Here is a 17434-nt window from a genome sequence, read left to right as displayed (position 1 = left end):
GCGATAATTCACCGCCGCATTCCCTACTCCTCGGAATCGAGCCAGCTACCTATTTTGGTGTCGGACGAGCAACAACCGAGCGCCCGTACCGAGTGGCGGACACAACAGCAGCGGTGGTGAACAACAGTGCTTCCATCACACCACGGCCGCGACCAGACGCGCACTGCGTTCATCACATACGTCAGCAGCGCATCGACACAGTCAACACTCATTTACATACATACACACACTTACAAACGCACACACGGAGCGAGAAGACCATGTCTGGTGGCGGAGAGTGGTGGCAATGCCCATGCCCGTTGGAGTCGGTGCCAAGGGTTCGGGTGTGCGACCCCAAGCTGCTCGACTTTATTCGGGAGCAGAGGCCCATTGTGATCACGGACTCGAAGCTGGTCGAGTCTGCCAGGCACTGGGACCTCGAGTACATGGAGAAGCACATGGGCGACTGCAAGTTCACCGTGTACGAGAGTAAAGAGCGGGTCTTCATGTTCAGCGACGAGGAGAAGAACCTGGGCAACTACAAGTTCACACCAACTGCAACCAAGCGGTCCATGACGTTCCAGGAGTTTGCCTCGGAGTTCCGGGAAGCCATGAAATCCAAGGACAAGTTCCTCTACCTCCAGCAGGTGAACAATCGAGTCGACTCTGCGTGTGCTTGTGTGTGTGTGTGTGTCTGCAAGCGTATGCTTGTGTATGTGTGTGCATGCATGTGTATGTGTGTGTGCAACTGCATGTGTGTGCAACTGCATGTGTGTGTGTGCAACTGCGCGCGCGCGTGTGTGTGTGTGCTTGGCGTTGTCCTTGATTTGTAGCTGTACAGTGTACCTGTGAGGGTCGACAAAGCCATAGAACAGCATGCAGTCGCCCATGTTGTCGTGTCGCTCACCTCCACTGCCTATCGACAAACCCACATGCGCATGCACACATACACACATACACACGCACACACATGTTTGCTAGGGCTTGAACGATACCGTTGGGCCAACGATTGTCAAGGATTTCGTTGGCTTCAACTGGACATGGCTGACTGACGTGGTGAAGGCACTTAACTGGGGCCACCTCACAACCAACATGCTCTTTGTCAGCATGCCCCATCTTGTCACACCTTGCCACTACGACGAGCAAGAAAACTTCTTCGCACAGGTCCGTGTGTGTCGATGTATGTGTACTGAAGAGAGAGAGAGAGAGCATGTGTGTGCGTGTGTGTTATGTGTGTGTGGTGTGTTGAAGTGCGTGTGCGTGCATGTACCGATGAAAGTGTGTCGCCTGTCGGCCTGTCTACATTTCTATGCATGCAATCCTATATGTGTGTGTGTGTGTGTGTCGATGCGTCTGTCTGCATGTATCAGCGCATGCCAGTCTATCGAGACACGCTCTGTCGACGCTCTGTCGACGCTCTGTCGACGCTCTGTCGACGCTCTGTCGACGCTCTGTCGACGGTGGTGCCCCATCTCCATCTCCTCCTCCCCCAAGCCTCTGAACAAGTCTCATTTGTTGCCGCTGTTGTTCCCTTGTCCAGGTGCGCGGCACGAAGCGCGTCATCCTCTTCCATCCAGACAACTTTCGATGCCTTTACCCCTACCGGTACGCGAGTCGAGATGCCGTTTTCAGTGTACACGCGTGCTTGCTTTTGTTGTGTCCTGCTGTGTGCGTGTGCGTGCATGTGTGCGTATGTGTGTTTGTGTGTGTGTGTGTGTGCGTGTGTGTGTGCGTGTGTGTGTGTGTGTGTGTGTGTGTGTGTGTGTGTGTGTGTGTGACACGTCAACAGTTGCTTCTCTGCACACACACGCACACACGAGCACACACACACTTTGTTCTCACTTGCTCTTGATCATGTGTACACTAGATATGGGCACCCATGCGATCGACAGAGCCAGGTTTGTTGCCGTCAGCGCCCAGCAAGCAGCTTCAAACATGTGCTCGCGAGTATTCGACAATCATCCACCACACAGAGACGCATGCACATGCACACACACACACACACATGCACGCATACGCACACGCACACCCCCCTACGAGCCTTGCTGTCACTGATGCTGTCGCCACTGGATGGCAGGTTGACTTTGACAACCCCGACTATGAGCGGTTCCCCAAGTTCAAGGACGCGCGGGGGCTGGAGGCGATTCTGCGGCCAGGCGACGTGCTGTACATTCCGCGGTGCTGGTGGCACCTCGTCCGCTCCCTTGACGAGGTCGGCACTGCTGGTTGATGGTCGTGTCTTGATGGTGATGTTGGGTGTAACGTACTTGGTGGTGGTTATGGCTGTTCTGGTGGTGGACGCAGCGTTTTGGCTCGTCAGCATTCATTGCTGGCACGCGTCATGACATGGTAGCATGCCATGGTGGCGTGCCCCTTTTCACGTTCTCACCATTCTCTCACCGCTTCCCTTTTGCTCTCCCCATCGAATGTTCCTCTCAACTCTTACCCGCAGTTGTCTGTCTCAGTCAACTTCTGGTACATGTCCCCGCCCGCCATTGCAGAGGACATCAGGTTCCCCCTCACAGCATCGCAGAAGGTGAAGCACACACACACACACACACACACACACACACACACACACACACACACACACACACACACACACACACACACACACACACACACACACACACACGAGCGTCTTCTCTCGCTGTCCTTTGGTTTTCACCGTGCATGTTTCCTCACTCACTTGCCTCTTCACTCCACACACACACGCGCGCGCGCACACACATGCACACACACACGCACACACATGCACACACGCGTGCGCGCACATGTGCTGCATCGTGCCTTCAGGTTGCGATGATGCGCAACATTGAGCAGATGCTACTGACGGCTCTCGGTTCTGCCGGAGAGGTGAGCGATTTCCTCCGCATGCTCGTGAGCGGCCGGTACGACACAGACGCCAACCACACCTTCAGGCAGCTTGAGATGTGACGGCAGCGTGTGATGGCAGTGCTGATGGCGACCGCTGTGGTGGTGTGGAATGGTTGGCCTGGTCCATTTTCTGACAGCCTTAATTAACGTGCGATTCTGAATGACCGGCAAGCGAGCAAAACACGCTCTTGTGCGTGCGTGCGTGCGTGTGTGTGTGTATGTGTGTGTGTGTGTGTGTGTGTTTATTCGCACGACATGTGGTGTTGATAACGTGGTATTAAACTGAACTCACGCGGTTGCTTCTGTACAATGGTCTCAATGGAGTGAAACTCAAGCGAACACACCACATACGCGGGCACGCTCGACAACAACAAAGTGTGTACAAAACTGACATGCACAGATGCAACATGCGCACATTCACATCAGCTCTCAGCAACAGTGCTGCCGTTCTGTGCATCGTGCTCGGTGTGCTGCTGCTGCTGCTGGTGGTGGTGGTGGTGGTGGTGGTGTTGCATGTGCGTTGCTTCTGTCGGCGATGACGACGATGACACGGATGGCGATGACGCTGCCACGGACGTCGTCGCTGCCTGGGCGCTCTGCACGTGCCCGTCACCGCCATTGCTAACAGCAGATACGCCGACGGTGACTGTTGCGGGCGGCGTTTGCACTGTTGCTTCGCCCTCGTTCAACGTGCGCACCCCGTCTGTGATTGGCGCTGTTGCTGCTTGTGATGAGTCTGCCTTTGCTGCTTGTGATGCAACTACCTCTGTTGATGTCGCTGCTGGTGTCGCTGCTGGCGTGAGAGACAGCTGTGCGCTGACTGTATCCAATGAAGGCCATTGTGCACTTGCGCGCTCGTTGTCGCTGTAGTATTTACTCAGCAGCTCCTGCACCATCCGATACGCCTCCAGCACTCCATTCTGATGTTTTGTGCGTGTGTGTTGTGTGGGACCGGAAAGGCAGCCGTGAGGGCGTGGTTGCAGCGATAAGGACAAGAGCTTAGCCATGTTCAAAAAACAGGCAGCAGAGCAAGACTAGCCATCTGGCACACACCTTCATTGGTTTGAACAATATGGTTTCTGTGTCGCTGCTTTGCAGGTAAAGGTTCAGGAACTTTCGTAGCTTCTCAACCTGCCACGTGAGTGAGTTGTGTGTGTGTGTGTGTGTGTGCCGTGAGCAAGTGTCATCAACTCTTCTCTCCAGGAGCAGTGGCATGGACACGAACACGCACACAGAAACGTATGCAGAGAAAACAAGGCGGGAGACAAGTTAGAGGGGTGGCAAACACACATGCGCACAGACAGGGCAGGCATATGCAGCCCACCTCTGTGGCGATTGCTGTTTGACTCGACGCGTGCATGGATCGCAGCTTCTCTGCAAACAACCAGCGGTGCCATCGAGTGAGCAGCAACGGTAGGCGAGGGTGAGGGGTATGTGTGTGTGTGTGTGTTTGTGCTCATGTGTGTTTGTGCGCAAGTGTGTGGGCACATGTGTGTTTGTCTATTTGTGCAAGTGCAAAGGAAAAACAATGGTGAGGCGATGCAGGTTGTGGCAAGCATTTTAATTGCTGACCAGGCGGTGTTTTCGCTGGCAGCTGCTGCCGCTGCTTCTCGCTCATCTTCTCAACCTGTACGCGTCAACCAAGGACAAGGCACACCATGCAATGTTGGCAAACATCGCACGTTCAGCACTTTGCAAAAGCCAGAGCACGCACGCAACCAAACGAGCGACACACGCACACACAGACACACACACACACCGCACAAACAAACACGCACACACACCGCACAAACAAATACGCACGAGCACACGCGTTGGCACAGACCTGCTGCAGAAAGGATTTGATTGGGGCGACCATCACCTGCACCTCGTGCTCGATAAACGCGCGGCACACGTCCCGCAGCTGCGTGTCAATCTGCTGCCGTGCGTCCAGCCGGTCTTTTGTCACCGCAGGCGCACCCTGATGTGTGTGTGTGTGTTTGTTTTGTGTGTTGTGAGGGTGACGAAATAAATCCATGCAAAGGAAGAACGCGCCGACAATCTCAAGTACACACGCACACACGCACAGACGGTCTACCTTCACAAGGAAGGAGTAGAGGGCGTTGGTCTTATCAAAGCGGAAGAGCGTGTTTGTCTGCGAGAGCAGGCTCACGGCGGCATCACGGATGGAAGAAAAGTCCAGTCCAACCTCCGTCACAGCAAATGCAAAGTCAAACGGCGCAATTTGCTCCCGGAGCACAAGCAGGTGCTTGATCATAAACAGATCAGCATGGAATGCGCCCTGCATAGTATTGTTTTGTGTTTGTGTTGTGTGTTGTGTGTTGGTGTTGTGTGTTGTGTGTTTGTGTTGCGTGTGCGTGTGTGTTGTGTGTGTTGTGTGTTGTGTGTAAGTACACGAAACGTACACAACAGATGCAACTCACTCATGAGGACGCGCAGGCTGAAACCCCACCGTATCACCACGAACCTTTGCTGCCTTGACCAGACGCGCGCCCGTGTGGAGAGACGAGAGCGCTGCATCAAGAATTTCCTGCGCAATTCCTTCACACACAGACCGCTGCGGTGTGTGTGTGTGGGGGGGGGGATGGTGTTGTGGAATACCCCAAGGGGCGAAAGGTAGGCGTGAGGGAGGCTCAATCAACTTGCATGGAACGAGCCGCACACACCACATACAAATGTGTAAAAGTCCACGCACACACAACACACGCACACGCACGCACACACGCACACGCACACACACACACAACACAAACACACACGCACACACGCACACAAACACACAACGCACACACGCACACACGCACACGCACACACACACACACAACACACGCACACACACGCACACACACGCAGAGCAAGGTGCCCCTTGCGCAACGGCCACCTGCGCACCTCGAGGCTTCGGTAGAGCTGCGAGAGGAGGGTGAGTGCGCGGGTGATGGGCGGATACCAGGACGCGGTGGCATCGGCGGCCGTGCCGAGCTGCAGCCGCGCCGGATAGTCCACGTCGGGCTTTGTGGGCGAGTACCGCCGCACAGACCTGATAAAGGTGGTGGTAGCAGCGGGGGGCGGTGGTGTATGGTGTGATTGGTGTGATTGGCACGTGAATACACAGCACGACACGCACACGCCAGCGATATGCACACAAAAAGGGGGTACAATCGTGTGCGCATTCACAGAAGCACAAGTGCATGCGTATGCACACCGACACATACACACGTGCACACCGACACATACACACGTGCACACACGGGCACATCAGGTTTGCTCACGCACGTGTCGATGAACGTCTGGGCGCGATAGGTGAGGCGCTCCTGTACATCTGCCAACAGCTCTTCCGCCACAGACGCAAACGGCGACATCACCTCTGATGGTGGCGACGCAGCCGGCACACATTGGACGGGGAGTAGGGAAGGGAAGTGGGGAGGTGTGCGCATGGGTGAGCGCAAGCGCAAAAGTAGACACTTGTGCGAGTGCATGGGCGTGTATGGGCATGTATGGGCGTGTATGGGCGCGCACAGCGGGTGCATGCATACGTCCACAAACACACACACACACGCACACACACGCACACACACACACACACACGCACAAGGCACAACCCTCGGTTGCACGGGACTTACCCTCATCCTCGAGCACTTCCACGTTGATGACAGTACAAAGCTGGATGAGCCCGTCCAACGACACCTGTAAGCACACACACACACACACGCACACACACACACACACACACACACACACACATGCAGACAGTGATTTGTGTGAGCATGCAGCACACGAGGCGCCCAAGCGAAAACGATGGCTTGCTTGCAAGTACGGAATGACAAGAAAGCGTCTGCGTACGCGCGTGCGGGCATGCGTGACAGAGGGGATTTGGTCACACACACACACACGCACACACGCGCGCACACACGCACACACGCAAACACATACGCACGCACACACAAACACACAAGCACACACGCACACACACACGCACACACGAAGATAGAGAGGTTTGTGTTGATGACTGACAGCGCGCTGGAGAATGAGAGGGCGAACGGCATCGTAGAATCGTCGCGTCATTCCATCAATCATGTTGTGGAATCCTGAAGCGAGCAGCGCATTGCGTCGGGATGAAGCGGTGCCACAGACAGGGAAAGCTGAGTAACCAAACTCTCATGAACACTCACGCAAGCATACCCACACATACACGCACGTACACACGCGCAAACACTCTCTGCCCTTCTTGCCCCCTAGCGACGTGTGCGGTGCGGCACACCTTCGTTGATGGTGGTGAAGAAGCGGTTGTACATGATGCGTTCTTCCTCACAAAGCGTTTTCTGCATCGAGCGAGAACAGCAAGGGCGCACGAAGCGAAAGGGAGTGAAATCATATCACGCCATCGAATCATGAGATGTCCCCCAAAACAAAGTTCTCAAACACACACACACACACACACACACACACAACACACACACACAACGCGCCAGATGACACACACAACACACAACACACACAAATGCACATGCACATGCACAAGGAAACAAGACTTGTTACAATAAAAGCCATTGTATGCTGACCATGAATTGACATCCGTTGCGGACGAGGCGAGGTAGGTTGGCGTGGTGTTCACGCAAGTTGGATTCTTGTTGTTGGGATGAAACGCCATCACATCACCAGCCCAAACCACAACGTGCAGGGAGCAAGCAAGATGTCAAATGAGCCTTGATGATGGGGCCACGCACGAGTCATTTAAGCACGTCCACAATGCTCAAGAACACGCACATGCACATGCACACGTGCAAGAGCACAAGCAACCGTGTCACAGCACAAAGCAACAAGCAAAAGCGTGCACGCACCAATCATATGCGCGATACTGTCGGCCCGAATGTTGTGGCGCTGCTCAAAGTAGAAGTTGTAGCACGCTGGCAGTGTTGATAGGGAACGCGCGACGTCCCACGTAAGTGAGACAAGTCAATGGCCAGGAACACACATTCCCAACACACATCTACACACGCGCACACATCTACACACGCGCACACATCCACACACGCGCACACACACAGAGCGTGCGTGACACCTTGGAGGAGGTTGCCGTACTCCTCGCCGTTTGCGCGGCGCCGCTCCAGCTGTTCCATGAGCGTGCGCACTTGAGATACAGCGCGGTCGTCAGCGCGGATGGCGCGAACGGGCGTGGCCGCCTCGCCAGACTGGGGCTGGTCAAGCCGCAACATGGCAAGGTAGGGTGATTCATTGAAAAAGGGGGGGGGGGTGTGAACATGAGGCTGTGTTTGCGTTCCCAAGAGGCTGGTGTTGGTAGCACGGGGCACACGCACACACACGCACACAAGCGCACACATTTTTCACGTACGTTCACTTTGTATGCACATACACTGCACAAGCACACACACACACACACACACACACACACACACACACACACACACACACACACACACACACACACACACAAACCTGCATGAGGGAGCGGATGGTGTTTGTGATGCGCGTGTGCGCAAGAGCCAACCCTTTGTTCCTCAGATGCCGAAATCGCGTCACGTACATCTGTGCATCTTGGTACTGTGGTGCACACGCAAGTGAGCAGGGCATAAGCGTTGGCGCAATAACTCACGAGCACGTATGCATGCAAGCAAGCGCACACACCCACATACGACCGTGCACACGCATGTGCACACACACACTCACACTCACACTCACTCACACTCACACACACTAACTCACACACTGTCAGGCATGAGCACATACGTCTTGATGGTCAGAGAGAAAGATGATGCATTCGTCCAAGCGGGACAGAATGGCGATAAACTGGTCACTGAACACCAAGGGAAGTGGACGTGGATGAGGAGGAGAGGTGGGTCGGTGATCAGCATGTGAAGACATGCGTTGGGGAGCAAAAAAGGCAGCCGGATGTGACAACCAGCGTTTGGCTCAGACCTCATGACGGAGAGCGTGGGCGAGTTGATGAGCTTGCGGAAGCGGTCATAGTCCTTGAAGTACTGCAACCGCGCGCTCACGGCATCGCACGACTGCACAAGTGCGCGCTCGTCCTGAACGTTACACGCGTGCGAAGGTTTGTCAGGGTAGGGTGAGCGGTGGGAGACGAACATGTGGTGATAGAGGAACACGAGGAAGCGCATGACTGATTCTCCCACGACAATTACAGGAACATACATGCAGCAGCTGCTCGCATGCAAGGTGGATGGCGGAGGTTTGTGACGACACTGACGAATGCAGCTGTCTCAGTTCCTGCAAGTAAGTAGTGGTCAAGTTAGGCGCTGTGGGCAACAAACAAGGGGCAAATCATTCCATTCGTTGAGGTTACCACGGGATGTACAGCGCGCACACCGAGATACAAGGAGAAGCATACGAACACGCATGCACAACGACACGCGAACACAGCCAGACGAATACAGATGGTGACCCCACGAGAACCTTCACAGGGGTCGGTCATACCTCCAAGTCCGTGAGGGCTGCCGAGATTTCCGCCTTCATGCCTTGACTTCGGTCCTTGTAAGACTTGAGCAAGTCAAGATATTCCACAACCACGCGCTCTTGCTCGTTGCCTCTCTGTTCTTCAATCTGCGATTTCAGTGGAAGGTGTAGCGTGCGCCAGCCGCACGCAAAGCGGAAAGATGGAGCGTGCGCGCGCGCGTGTGTGTGTGTGTGTGAGTGAGTGAGTGAGTGAGTGAGTGAGTGAGTGAGTGAGTGAGTGAGTGAATATGTGTGTGTGTGGGAGAGAGCGGTGGGAGAGCATGAGGCAGAAAGGCAGACGGACAGGGGAAAGTACACGCGCTCATAGGGACAGGGACGGAAACAGAGAGGGACGGGGCAATGCACACACACACACATGCGCACGCACACACACACACGCACACACACACACACACAGATACACACGGACATAGGCACAGACATAGACACAGACACGCCCACGCAGGTACATCTGCTTCCAGGTGTGTGTGTGCACCTTCTCGAGCCAAGTGAAGAAGGTTTGAGTTGGGTTTGTATCTGCATCCGACGCGTTGTGGCTGGCATCAAAGGCTTGGTTGTCCTTGGCTTGCTGTTGTTGACTTGCTATGTTGGGCTTCAGGCCCAACTGAGCTTGTGCTTGCTGATCGAGCTGCTCTGCAACCTTCGCAGCACACCCAGACAGCACGTACTGGCTCTGCCATCGCGTCGCCTTCTCCATGTCGGCTGGGTGGACGACGGTGTTTGTACGGGAAAGTAAAGTGGTTGGCTGCGCTTGCTTGCTTGTAAATGCCTGCACAGTTCAAATAGAAAACTATTTTTTTTTTGCCCGCTTGTTTGTTCTTCGAGGAACCCACAAGTGTGCAAACTGAATCCGTTTTATCATATGTTCCCAGCACCTTCTCGTAGAGACAAGTCTGCGCCACTTGCATAGCGAGTAAGTCCCTCGCCTTTTACTAGAGACTGCACAGTTTAGCGTCAACTCTCATCAGTTGCCTCGCATTCCGTGCCAGTGGTGCAAGTAGACAATACTCTCTATTTTTGGAGCCCCTTCAGTGGGGAAACAAAGGTCTATTCCTTTATCTGAAACACGAAGAAAAAGAAACGTACCACAACAACGACAATCTGCGCTTGTTGTGGAGAATGACTTCTCCCTCAGCCGACCACCCTAGGCACCGTCCAAGGCACCCAATCTCAATCTCATATCAATCCAATTTGACCATCCTCATGGCACAGACACACGTTTACATCGTCATGCGCAACTGTCGCTACAACAAGCATTAGGAAAGGACAAACAGCACTACACATCAAAACAAACACAAGAACACAACGCATCCGTGCTCCGTTGCTCAAGAACACAACGCATCCGTGCTCCGTTGCTCCGTTGCACGTTGTGCGTCACATCACGTGATGTGACTGCTCAGCACGCACACAGACACACAAACAACCGTAGACAAGCACACACACACACACAACCGTAGACAAGCAAACACACACGCGCGCGCGAGAGAGATGCTCGCTCAGCTCCCTCGGATGCTCGGATGCTCGGCTGCTCGAAACAGCTCAAGGCAGCAGCTTGGTGAAGCTGTAGGAGTTTGTGCCTGTGACAATGCCCTGAGGCGTGCCCAGGTCAGACAGCAGCCAGCACTCCGTAGCACTGGCAGACTTGGTCCAGTGGAAGAAGCCAAGGCACAGCGTCGACTCGTCGCAGGCCGACGCACACGCCACAAGGTCCGCATTCGGAACGCTGGCCACGCGCACACCGGCATCAAACGCCGTGGAGAAGCGACGCAGCTCACCGCTGTTCGTGCCCGTGTCGCCTTCAAACGTCAGCTCGTACCCCGGCACAGACGCTGACACGCCCAGCTTGGCAACAGAGTACGAGTTGCCAGAGGTGACCACCCCCTCCGGCAGGCCAAGGTCCGACAGCAGGTAGCACGTGTACAGGTTCGACGCACGCGCCCAGTAGTAGAAGCCAAGGCACGCGCTCGTCATGTTGCACTGCGCCGCACACGCCTGCCCGTCGTCGCGCACAGCCATGTTCACCGTGTCAATGCGCGCGCTCGTGTCAAACGCCGTGGTGAAGCGGCGCTTGGGCCCAGCCGCGTTGTCAAACGTGTCGCCCTTGTGCTGCACAACGTACCCGGCCGGTGGCACGTACGCTGCCGGCGTCGACACCCGGCGGAAGCTGTACGACGCGCTGCTCGTCGCCGCAGCCGTCCCCAGCGACGACAGCAGGTAGCACCGCACGTCACCCACGTGCACAATCCAGTAGAAGATGCCCGCGCATGCCTGGTTCGCGTCGCACGCGGCAGCACACGTCTCCGGCGACTCGTTCAGCACCACCTGCAGCCGCGCGCCAACATCAAACGCCGTGGAAAAGCGAAGCGTCGAGCCAGTGTTTCCCGGCACCGCGCCCGCGTAGTCCAGCGCATACCCCTCCGGCGTCGTCACCGTCTGGTCGCGCGCGTGCGAGTACGAGTCGCCAGAGGTGACCACGCCCTGCGGCGTGCCGAGGTCGTTCAGCAAGTAGCACCGCCGCTCACCGCTCGCCAGCTCCCACAGGAACACTCCAACACACTCCGCCACAGCCAGGCAGGCGTCTCCACAGTCCTGCGGCTGCGCAGTCGCGCCGCCAGAGAACCGGTCGATGATGGCGCCCTCGTCAAAGGCCGTGGAGAAGCGGCGCGCCACGCCCTGGTTGCCAGGGTTGTTGCCCTGGAACACCAGCGTGAAGCCCTCCAGCGACCGCGGGTCGCCCCCCGCGCCAATCACGCGGTGGCTGTACGAATACGAGCTGGTGGGCGTGCCCTCGGGCGTGCCGAGGTCGTTCAGCAGGTAGCACCGCCGCTCACCGCTCTCAAGCTCCCACAGGAACACTCCAACGCACTCGGGGTCTTCCAGGCAGATATCCGCACAGTCCTGCGGAGTGCCACCGAAGCCCGAGTAGGATGCAATAATGGCGCTCTGGTCGAAGGCCGTGGAGAAGCGGCGCGCCTGGCCCTCATTCGTGGGCACGTCGCCCTGGAACACCAGCTCAAAGCCTTCGAGCGACGTGGGGTCGTCTTGTGCCGCCTGCACGCGGTGGCTGTAAGAATGGGTGGAGGTGGGCGTGCCGGCAGGGGTGCCAACGTCGTTCAGCAAGGAGCACCGCCGCTCACCGCTCTCCAGCTCCCACAGGAACACTCCAACGCACTCCGCCACAGCCAAGCATGCGTCCGCACAGTCCTGCGAGGTGTCCTCAGGCCCCGCAACCAGCGTGTCGATGATGGCGCTCTGGTCGAAGGCCGTGGAGAAGCGGCGCGCCTCGCCCTCATTCGTGGGCACGTCGCCCTGGAACACCAGCTCAAACCCTTCAAGCGACGTGGGGTCGTCTTGCTGATCGCGGCGAAAGCTGTACGAGTAGGAGGAAGTAGGAGCACCCTCTTCCGTGCCAAGGTCATTGAGAAGGACGCAGCGGCCCACACCGCTTTCCAGCACCCACAGGAAAACACCGACGCACTCGGGGTTTTCTAGGCAGATATCCGCACAGTCCTGGGCAGTGCCACCGGAGCCCGAGTACGAGGCAATGATGGCGTCTTCGTCAAAGGCCGTGGAGAAGCGGCGCGCCTCGCCCTCGTTTGTGGGCACGTCGCCCTGGAACACCAGCGTAAACCCGTTGAGGTCCAGGCTGTGTGATCCCTCTGTCACGGAGAGGGTTACCGTGTAGTCGACGGGGATGTTGCGATCGTGATTGATGAGGATGTACACGTGCTCACTCTCGCCGGTCACACTCGCCGGTGGCGCCGTGTACGTGATGTTGAACTCTCTGTTGCTGATTGCGTTTGCGGGCGCATACCCCGAGCCCGAGTAGATGCCAATGGAGGGTGCTCCCGCGGACCCGTCAAAGACGATGGCGATGTCGAGAGTACATCCGGCGCAGAGCGTGTACTTGTACCAGTCTTCGGTAAAGGGGCACGCCTCGGCTTCAAACACCTGGAACGTGGCATTTGGCAGGACATATGCTTCCTGAAAGGAGTCGTTGGGCTCGTAGTCGTCGCCAAAGCAAGGGAACCACGAGCTAACGTCCGTGGTGGTGGTGGCACTTGTTGTCGACGAAGATGAGGACGGCGGCGTGGAGGTGGACGTGGATGTCGAGCTGCTGCTACTGCTGCTGCTGCTACTGCTGCTGCTTGTGGTTGACGAAGCGGCTGGGGTCGATTCCGGGGGCACGATGGTGATGATGAGCTCATACTCCACGATGCCCGTGCCTTCTGCAGGAGAACCGTCCAACGGCTTGTAGTAGTGGATGTTCAGCAAGTGCATGCCTGCAGAAGGGGAGGTGTTGGTGTAGGCGAGTTCCTCGTTGTCGCTTTCGGAGGTGCTGGTGTCGGCGGGCGTGGCGCTCGAGGTGTACAGAATGGCGTCCAGGTCGCCGTCGGCGTGCGAGAAGAGCACATCCACGTGTGCTTCACAGCCGGCGCAGAGCTCAATGGAGAGCCAGTCTGGGCTATCGAGGCACGCAACGCCAGAGAACGTGTACGGGGTGCCGTCAGCGGGCACGCCGAGGGCCTTGGCGGTCTGCGGGGTCATGTTGCTGCCAAAGCCATCACCCGGGCAGGCGACAGCCACGGCATGGGATGGGCTCACAAACGCAAGCACAGCCGCCGCCACAACAGCAGCGATCGCCAGCGGCGTGCGAAGCTGCTTGTCCACAGCCATCGGATCGGATTGGATCGGTCGCAGATCGCAGGGTGAGAACAAGAGACAGAAGCAAATCAAAAGCAGGTGCAGGTGTAGGCGGAAGGGAAGAGGCCGAAGCAATGGTGGATGAGAAAATGGTGGCCGTCAGCGAGCGAGCGAGCGAGTGGCAGTGTTTCGTCGTTCGTTGCGAGAGGGCTGCCGACGAAGTAAGAACACAACGTGGCCACGAACGCAAGGTGCGGGGTGATTGCTTCTGCGGTGCAGGAAGCATAAACTGCGCACCACAGCCTCGCGGTGGATAGTGTGTCTTGTGTATTGAAGAGGTCAATTTCTCACCTCTCGGGCAACGGTTTGGTCCCTGTAGCTCAGTTGGTTAGAGCGCAGTACTTATAAGGAAAATACCAGTTAATTTTGTGCTTGGGAAATGCTGATGTCCAGGGTTCGATCCCCTGCTGGGACACAACCTGTAACTTTTAGTCTTTCCCCCTGCACCTGAACAAAAGCACACACACTTTCTTCTTCATCTTTTTTTTTTTCCCCTCCCCCGCACGCACGTGGTTTTCGCCAATCTCTTCTACCTCTCCCTGTGTATCACATCCGCATCGCATCGCATCGCTTGCTTGCTCCACGATGGCGGGAAACAAGGCCAAGTACAACCTGCGCAAGGGAGACCGGCGCAAGAAGAAGATCTTCAAAGATCCGTGCGTGTGTGTGTGTGTGTGTGTGTGTGTGTGTGTGTGTGTGTGTGTGTGTGTGTGTGTGTGTGTGTGTGTGTGTGTGTGTGTGTGTGTGTGTGCGGTCTCTGTGCGCGAGCGTGTGAGCTTTCCATTTCCTTGTCTCTGTGCTGAGCTTTCCATTTCCTTGTCTCTGTGCTGACCTTTCCTTTGTTCCTTCTCCTTGAGCTTTCTTTTTTTGCTTACGCCTTGGGTTCGCTGCACATCACATTGACAGCAAGGGCGAGCGCAGGAACCACGTCCTGTCCAAGAAGAAGGAACGTGCAGTCATCAGGCAATTGCGCCACCAGCTCAAGGCGGAAGGTATTCCAAAGGCAACAATCGGTACGTATGCCTTCACATGAGGCTGTGCATGCTGTTGCCAGTCTTGTGTTATGCATCGAGAGAGTGTGTGTGTGTCTGCGTGCAGCTGTGTGTGGATGAGAGCTGTGCGTTTTGTCTGGTGTTTTCCCCTTCAACAGGGATATTATACACCTCTCACAACCCATCCATTTTCTGCATCTTCCTCCTCTTCCACCAGACGAGGTTCTTCCGACAAAGAAGCAGTTGAAGCAGGCACAAAAGCAACAACAGCAACAACTCGCCCTGGAGGCGCCAGCAGCGCCATCTCTGGAAAATGACATGGACATCTCGGGAGGTGCCGTCGGCGAAGGCGTTGGCATCACGCTCGGAGGTGTGTAGCTAGCGCTTGTCACACGCACGCACAAAAGAGCGCGCGCGCACACACACGCACACGCACACACACGCACACACACACACAAAACACATACACACATATACACACACACACACACACACACATACACACACACACACACACGCAACGCATACACACCCGTATCTGATCTCACGCTTTGGGTTGCTCTTGCTCATCATGCTGATTTGCGTGTGCAGCACCAACGGTGTTCCGGGCCTAAGCTTTTCCCTGTGTAATCGAATCGAATCCTACCCAATATCTACATCACATACGCCCTCGTCCTCTTGCCTCTCCTCGCTACGTTAACCCCCCCCCCCCTTTTTTTCAACACAAATGTACATGCGTTTCCTGCTTTGCGCACACCTGGAATCATTTGCCGTTTATTGCTGCGTGTCTTGCGCATATATACAAGCGATATGATCAAGTGACAAGACCACGACACCCGTGTAATAACCGTATTACAACCAGCTGTGCGAAGCCTGGTAACCACGCAGTGGCACGCCGCCAGATGTGCGCGTGTTTCGGGTCCATCACCCTCCAGTGTAAATTGCAATAGCACCAGCATCAAGCAGAAACAAGCACACGCTAACATCCAGTGGATGTTCTTGCAGTTGTAGTTGCAGGCGACGAGGGTGGTGCTGATGACTCTGCGGATGCTGTTGTTGCACGCGTGGCTGGTGATTGTGGTGCTGGTGGCCTCGGGGGCGGCTGCGATGGCGTGTGCGGCGCGTGCTGTGCCAGCATGGAGCGTGCCGCTGTCTTGCGTGATCTGCGACGTGGTGGCGGTGTCGGCGTCCACTCGCCCTCCTGCGGTGGCAGTGAGTGGGGCCGCGTGCTTGGTCGCCCCGGCGGTGACGATGATGATGATGATGAAGCGCCATGATGCTGCTGTTGCTGTTGTGGCTGTTGCTGCTGCTGCTGCTGGTGTTGGTGGTTGTTGTGCGAGTGGCGTGTGTGCGTGTGTGTTGGTGTTGGGGCCACGCTGTCTGGAAGCGTGCTGGCCAGCTGTGTGAACGAGATGGTCGACTGCAGCGACGATGGCCCGGCTGTTGTGTGTATGAGTGCGTGAGTGTGGATGAGTGAATATGTGCGTGTGAGTGAGGGTCAGTTTGAGTGTGTACAGGAGTGTGTGCGTGTGTGTCTGTGTGTGTGAGTGTGTGCATGTGAACGTGCTCGTGTGTTTGAATACATCCGCACGTAGACCACGCCACACCACAAGTAGGTTGTGCTCACCAGGGGATGCCGAGTGGTTGCGCTGGCGGTCAGCGCCTGAGACGCGAACGGTGGTATGCAGCCAACGGGAAGTTGGGGGGGGGGCAAAGGGCAACGTGATGTGATGTGATGTGATGTGATGAACCGTGTCATCAGAGTTTTGCGGAACAAGAAGCATTGACGTACTCACACACACACACACACACACACACACACACACGCACACACAGACCGACAGACAGACACACACACACACACCGCCACAGACAATGCTCATTCCAACGCACGACATCATCACACCTGGGGAGCGAGACTTGATGCGGACGCTCTTGGCTGCTCGTTTGATGCGAGACACAACGCGGTCCTTGCGCCGGCGCTGCCGCTGGCCAGGAAGTGGCGAGCGTGTGCACGCGGAAGCTTGCAGGTACTCGTCAAACAACTCGTGGTTGTCACGCGCGCTGCCAAAGATGATGGTGCTGTGCCGATGGCCACTGCTGCCGCTGCTGCTGCTGCTGTTGGAGGAGGAGGAGGAGGTGGTGGTGGCGGTCGTAAACGAAGTGGGTCCGGCCAGGAGGAACTGGGCGATGGGCGGCGAGGACGACAGCACAAGTTGCAGCCGTGAGCATTTGGGGAGAAGGTGCAGCGGTAAGGCACGATTGCTCATAGTCAAGCGCTGACGCATGCATGAAAGACAGGGAACACACACACACACACACACACACACACACACACACACACACACACACACACACACACACACACACACACACACACACACACACAC

General features: G+C 56.3%; 5 protein-coding genes and 1 non-coding gene across 6 annotated transcripts; 3 read left to right on the top strand and 3 right to left on the bottom strand.

Annotated features, from left to right (window-relative positions):
• Positions 1 to 26: 26 nt before the first annotated feature.
• On the top strand, positions 27 to 3152 carry PTSG_00189 (uncharacterized protein). Its single transcript, XM_004998682.1, has 7 exons — positions 27 to 626; positions 961 to 1143; positions 1520 to 1584; positions 1847 to 1877; positions 2057 to 2191; positions 2432 to 2515; positions 2776 to 3152. Exons 1-7 carry the CDS (start codon positions 261 to 263, stop codon positions 2914 to 2916), a joined length of 1005 nt encoding a protein of 334 aa, XP_004998739.1. The 5' UTR covers positions 27 to 260; the 3' UTR covers positions 2917 to 3152.
• PTSG_11557 (uncharacterized protein) lies at positions 3095 to 10118 on the bottom strand. The gene is made up of 21 exons (XM_004998681.1): positions 9824 to 10118; positions 9310 to 9435; positions 9028 to 9102; positions 8791 to 8903; positions 8602 to 8668; positions 8311 to 8415; positions 7916 to 8051; positions 7695 to 7760; positions 7416 to 7480; positions 7115 to 7175; positions 6868 to 6941; positions 6477 to 6540; positions 6130 to 6220; positions 5746 to 5893; positions 5324 to 5413; positions 4934 to 5137; positions 4682 to 4816; positions 4429 to 4483; positions 4181 to 4230; positions 3910 to 3987; positions 3095 to 3776 (listed from the first exon to the last, which is right to left on the bottom strand). The coding sequence occupies exons 1-21, from the start codon at positions 10043 to 10045 to the stop codon at positions 3279 to 3281; spliced, it is 2523 nt and encodes an 840-aa protein (XP_004998738.1). The 5' UTR covers positions 10046 to 10118; the 3' UTR covers positions 3095 to 3278.
• Positions 10119 to 10887: 769 nt separating this feature from the next.
• PTSG_00186 (uncharacterized protein) lies at positions 10888 to 14125 on the bottom strand (the record flags this gene model as incomplete). Its single annotated transcript, XM_004998680.1, has 1 exon — positions 10888 to 14125. The coding sequence occupies exon 1, from the start codon at positions 14023 to 14025 to the stop codon at positions 10888 to 10890; it is 3138 nt and encodes a 1045-aa protein (XP_004998737.1). The 5' UTR covers positions 14026 to 14125.
• A 236-nt stretch (positions 14126 to 14361) lies between these two features.
• Positions 14362 to 14467, top strand: PTSG_20049. The gene has a single exon. It is a non-coding gene; the product is annotated as a tRNA-Ile (tRNA).
• On the top strand, positions 14364 to 16009 carry PTSG_00185 (uncharacterized protein). Its single transcript, XM_004998679.1, has 4 exons — positions 14364 to 14708; positions 14959 to 15065; positions 15262 to 15414; positions 15636 to 16009. The coding sequence occupies exons 1-4, from the start codon at positions 14638 to 14640 to the stop codon at positions 15656 to 15658; spliced, it is 354 nt and encodes a 117-aa protein (XP_004998736.1). The 5' UTR covers positions 14364 to 14637; the 3' UTR covers positions 15659 to 16009.
• Positions 15802 to 17314, bottom strand: PTSG_00184 (uncharacterized protein; the record flags this gene model as incomplete). The annotated part of the gene is made up of 3 exons (XM_004998678.1): positions 15802 to 16484; positions 16672 to 16707; positions 16951 to 17314. The coding sequence occupies 3 exons, from the start codon at positions 17312 to 17314 to the stop codon at positions 16024 to 16026; spliced, it is 861 nt and encodes a 286-aa protein (XP_004998735.1). The 3' UTR covers positions 15802 to 16023.
• Positions 17315 to 17434: the final 120 nt, after the last annotated feature.

Source organism: Salpingoeca rosetta (genome assembly GCF_000188695.1).
Source record: "Salpingoeca rosetta unplaced genomic scaffold supercont1.1, whole genome shotgun sequence".
NCBI classification, from domain to species: domain Eukaryota; class Choanoflagellata; order Craspedida; family Salpingoecidae; genus Salpingoeca; species Salpingoeca rosetta.
The sequence above is the reverse complement of the archived record's forward strand: the minus strand, read 5'-3'. Positions and strand labels throughout refer to the sequence as shown.

What these genes read in the sequence shown, in the direction of transcription:
- PTSG_00185 (XM_004998679.1), top strand. Translation starts at nt 14,638, where the DNA reads ATGGCGGGAAACAAGGCCAAGTACAACCTGCGCAAGGGAGACCGGCGC. An exon ending in TATTCCAAAGGCAACAATCG is followed by an intron (nt 15,066 to 15,261) that starts GTACGTATGCCT and finishes CTCTTCCACCAG; the next exon opens with ACGAGGTTCTTCCGACAAAG. An exon ending in CGTTGGCATCACGCTCGGAG is followed by an intron (nt 15,415 to 15,635) that starts GTGTGTAGCTAG and finishes TTGCGTGTGCAG; the next exon opens with CACCAACGGTGTTCCGGGCC.
- PTSG_11557 (XM_004998681.1), bottom strand. Translation starts at nt 10,045, where the DNA reads ATGGAGAAGGCGACGCGATGGCAGAGCCAGTACGTGCTGTCTGGGTGT. An exon ending in GCAACGGATGTCAATTCATG is followed by an intron (nt 7,176 to 7,415) that starts GTCAGCATACAA and finishes CGCTCGATGCAG; the next exon opens with AAAACGCTTTGTGAGGAAGA. An exon ending in CTTCACCACCATCAACGAAG is followed by an intron (nt 6,942 to 7,114) that starts GTGTGCCGCACC and finishes TGCTCGCTTCAG; the next exon opens with GATTCCACAACATGATTGAT.
- PTSG_00189 (XM_004998682.1), top strand. Translation starts at nt 261, where the DNA reads ATGTCTGGTGGCGGAGAGTGGTGGCAATGCCCATGCCCGTTGGAGTCG. An exon ending in AGTTCCTCTACCTCCAGCAG is followed by an intron (nt 627 to 960) that starts GTGAACAATCGA and finishes CATGTTTGCTAG; the next exon opens with GGCTTGAACGATACCGTTGG. An exon ending in CGATGCCTTTACCCCTACCG is followed by an intron (nt 1,585 to 1,846) that starts GTACGCGAGTCG and finishes TGTGTACACTAG; the next exon opens with ATATGGGCACCCATGCGATC.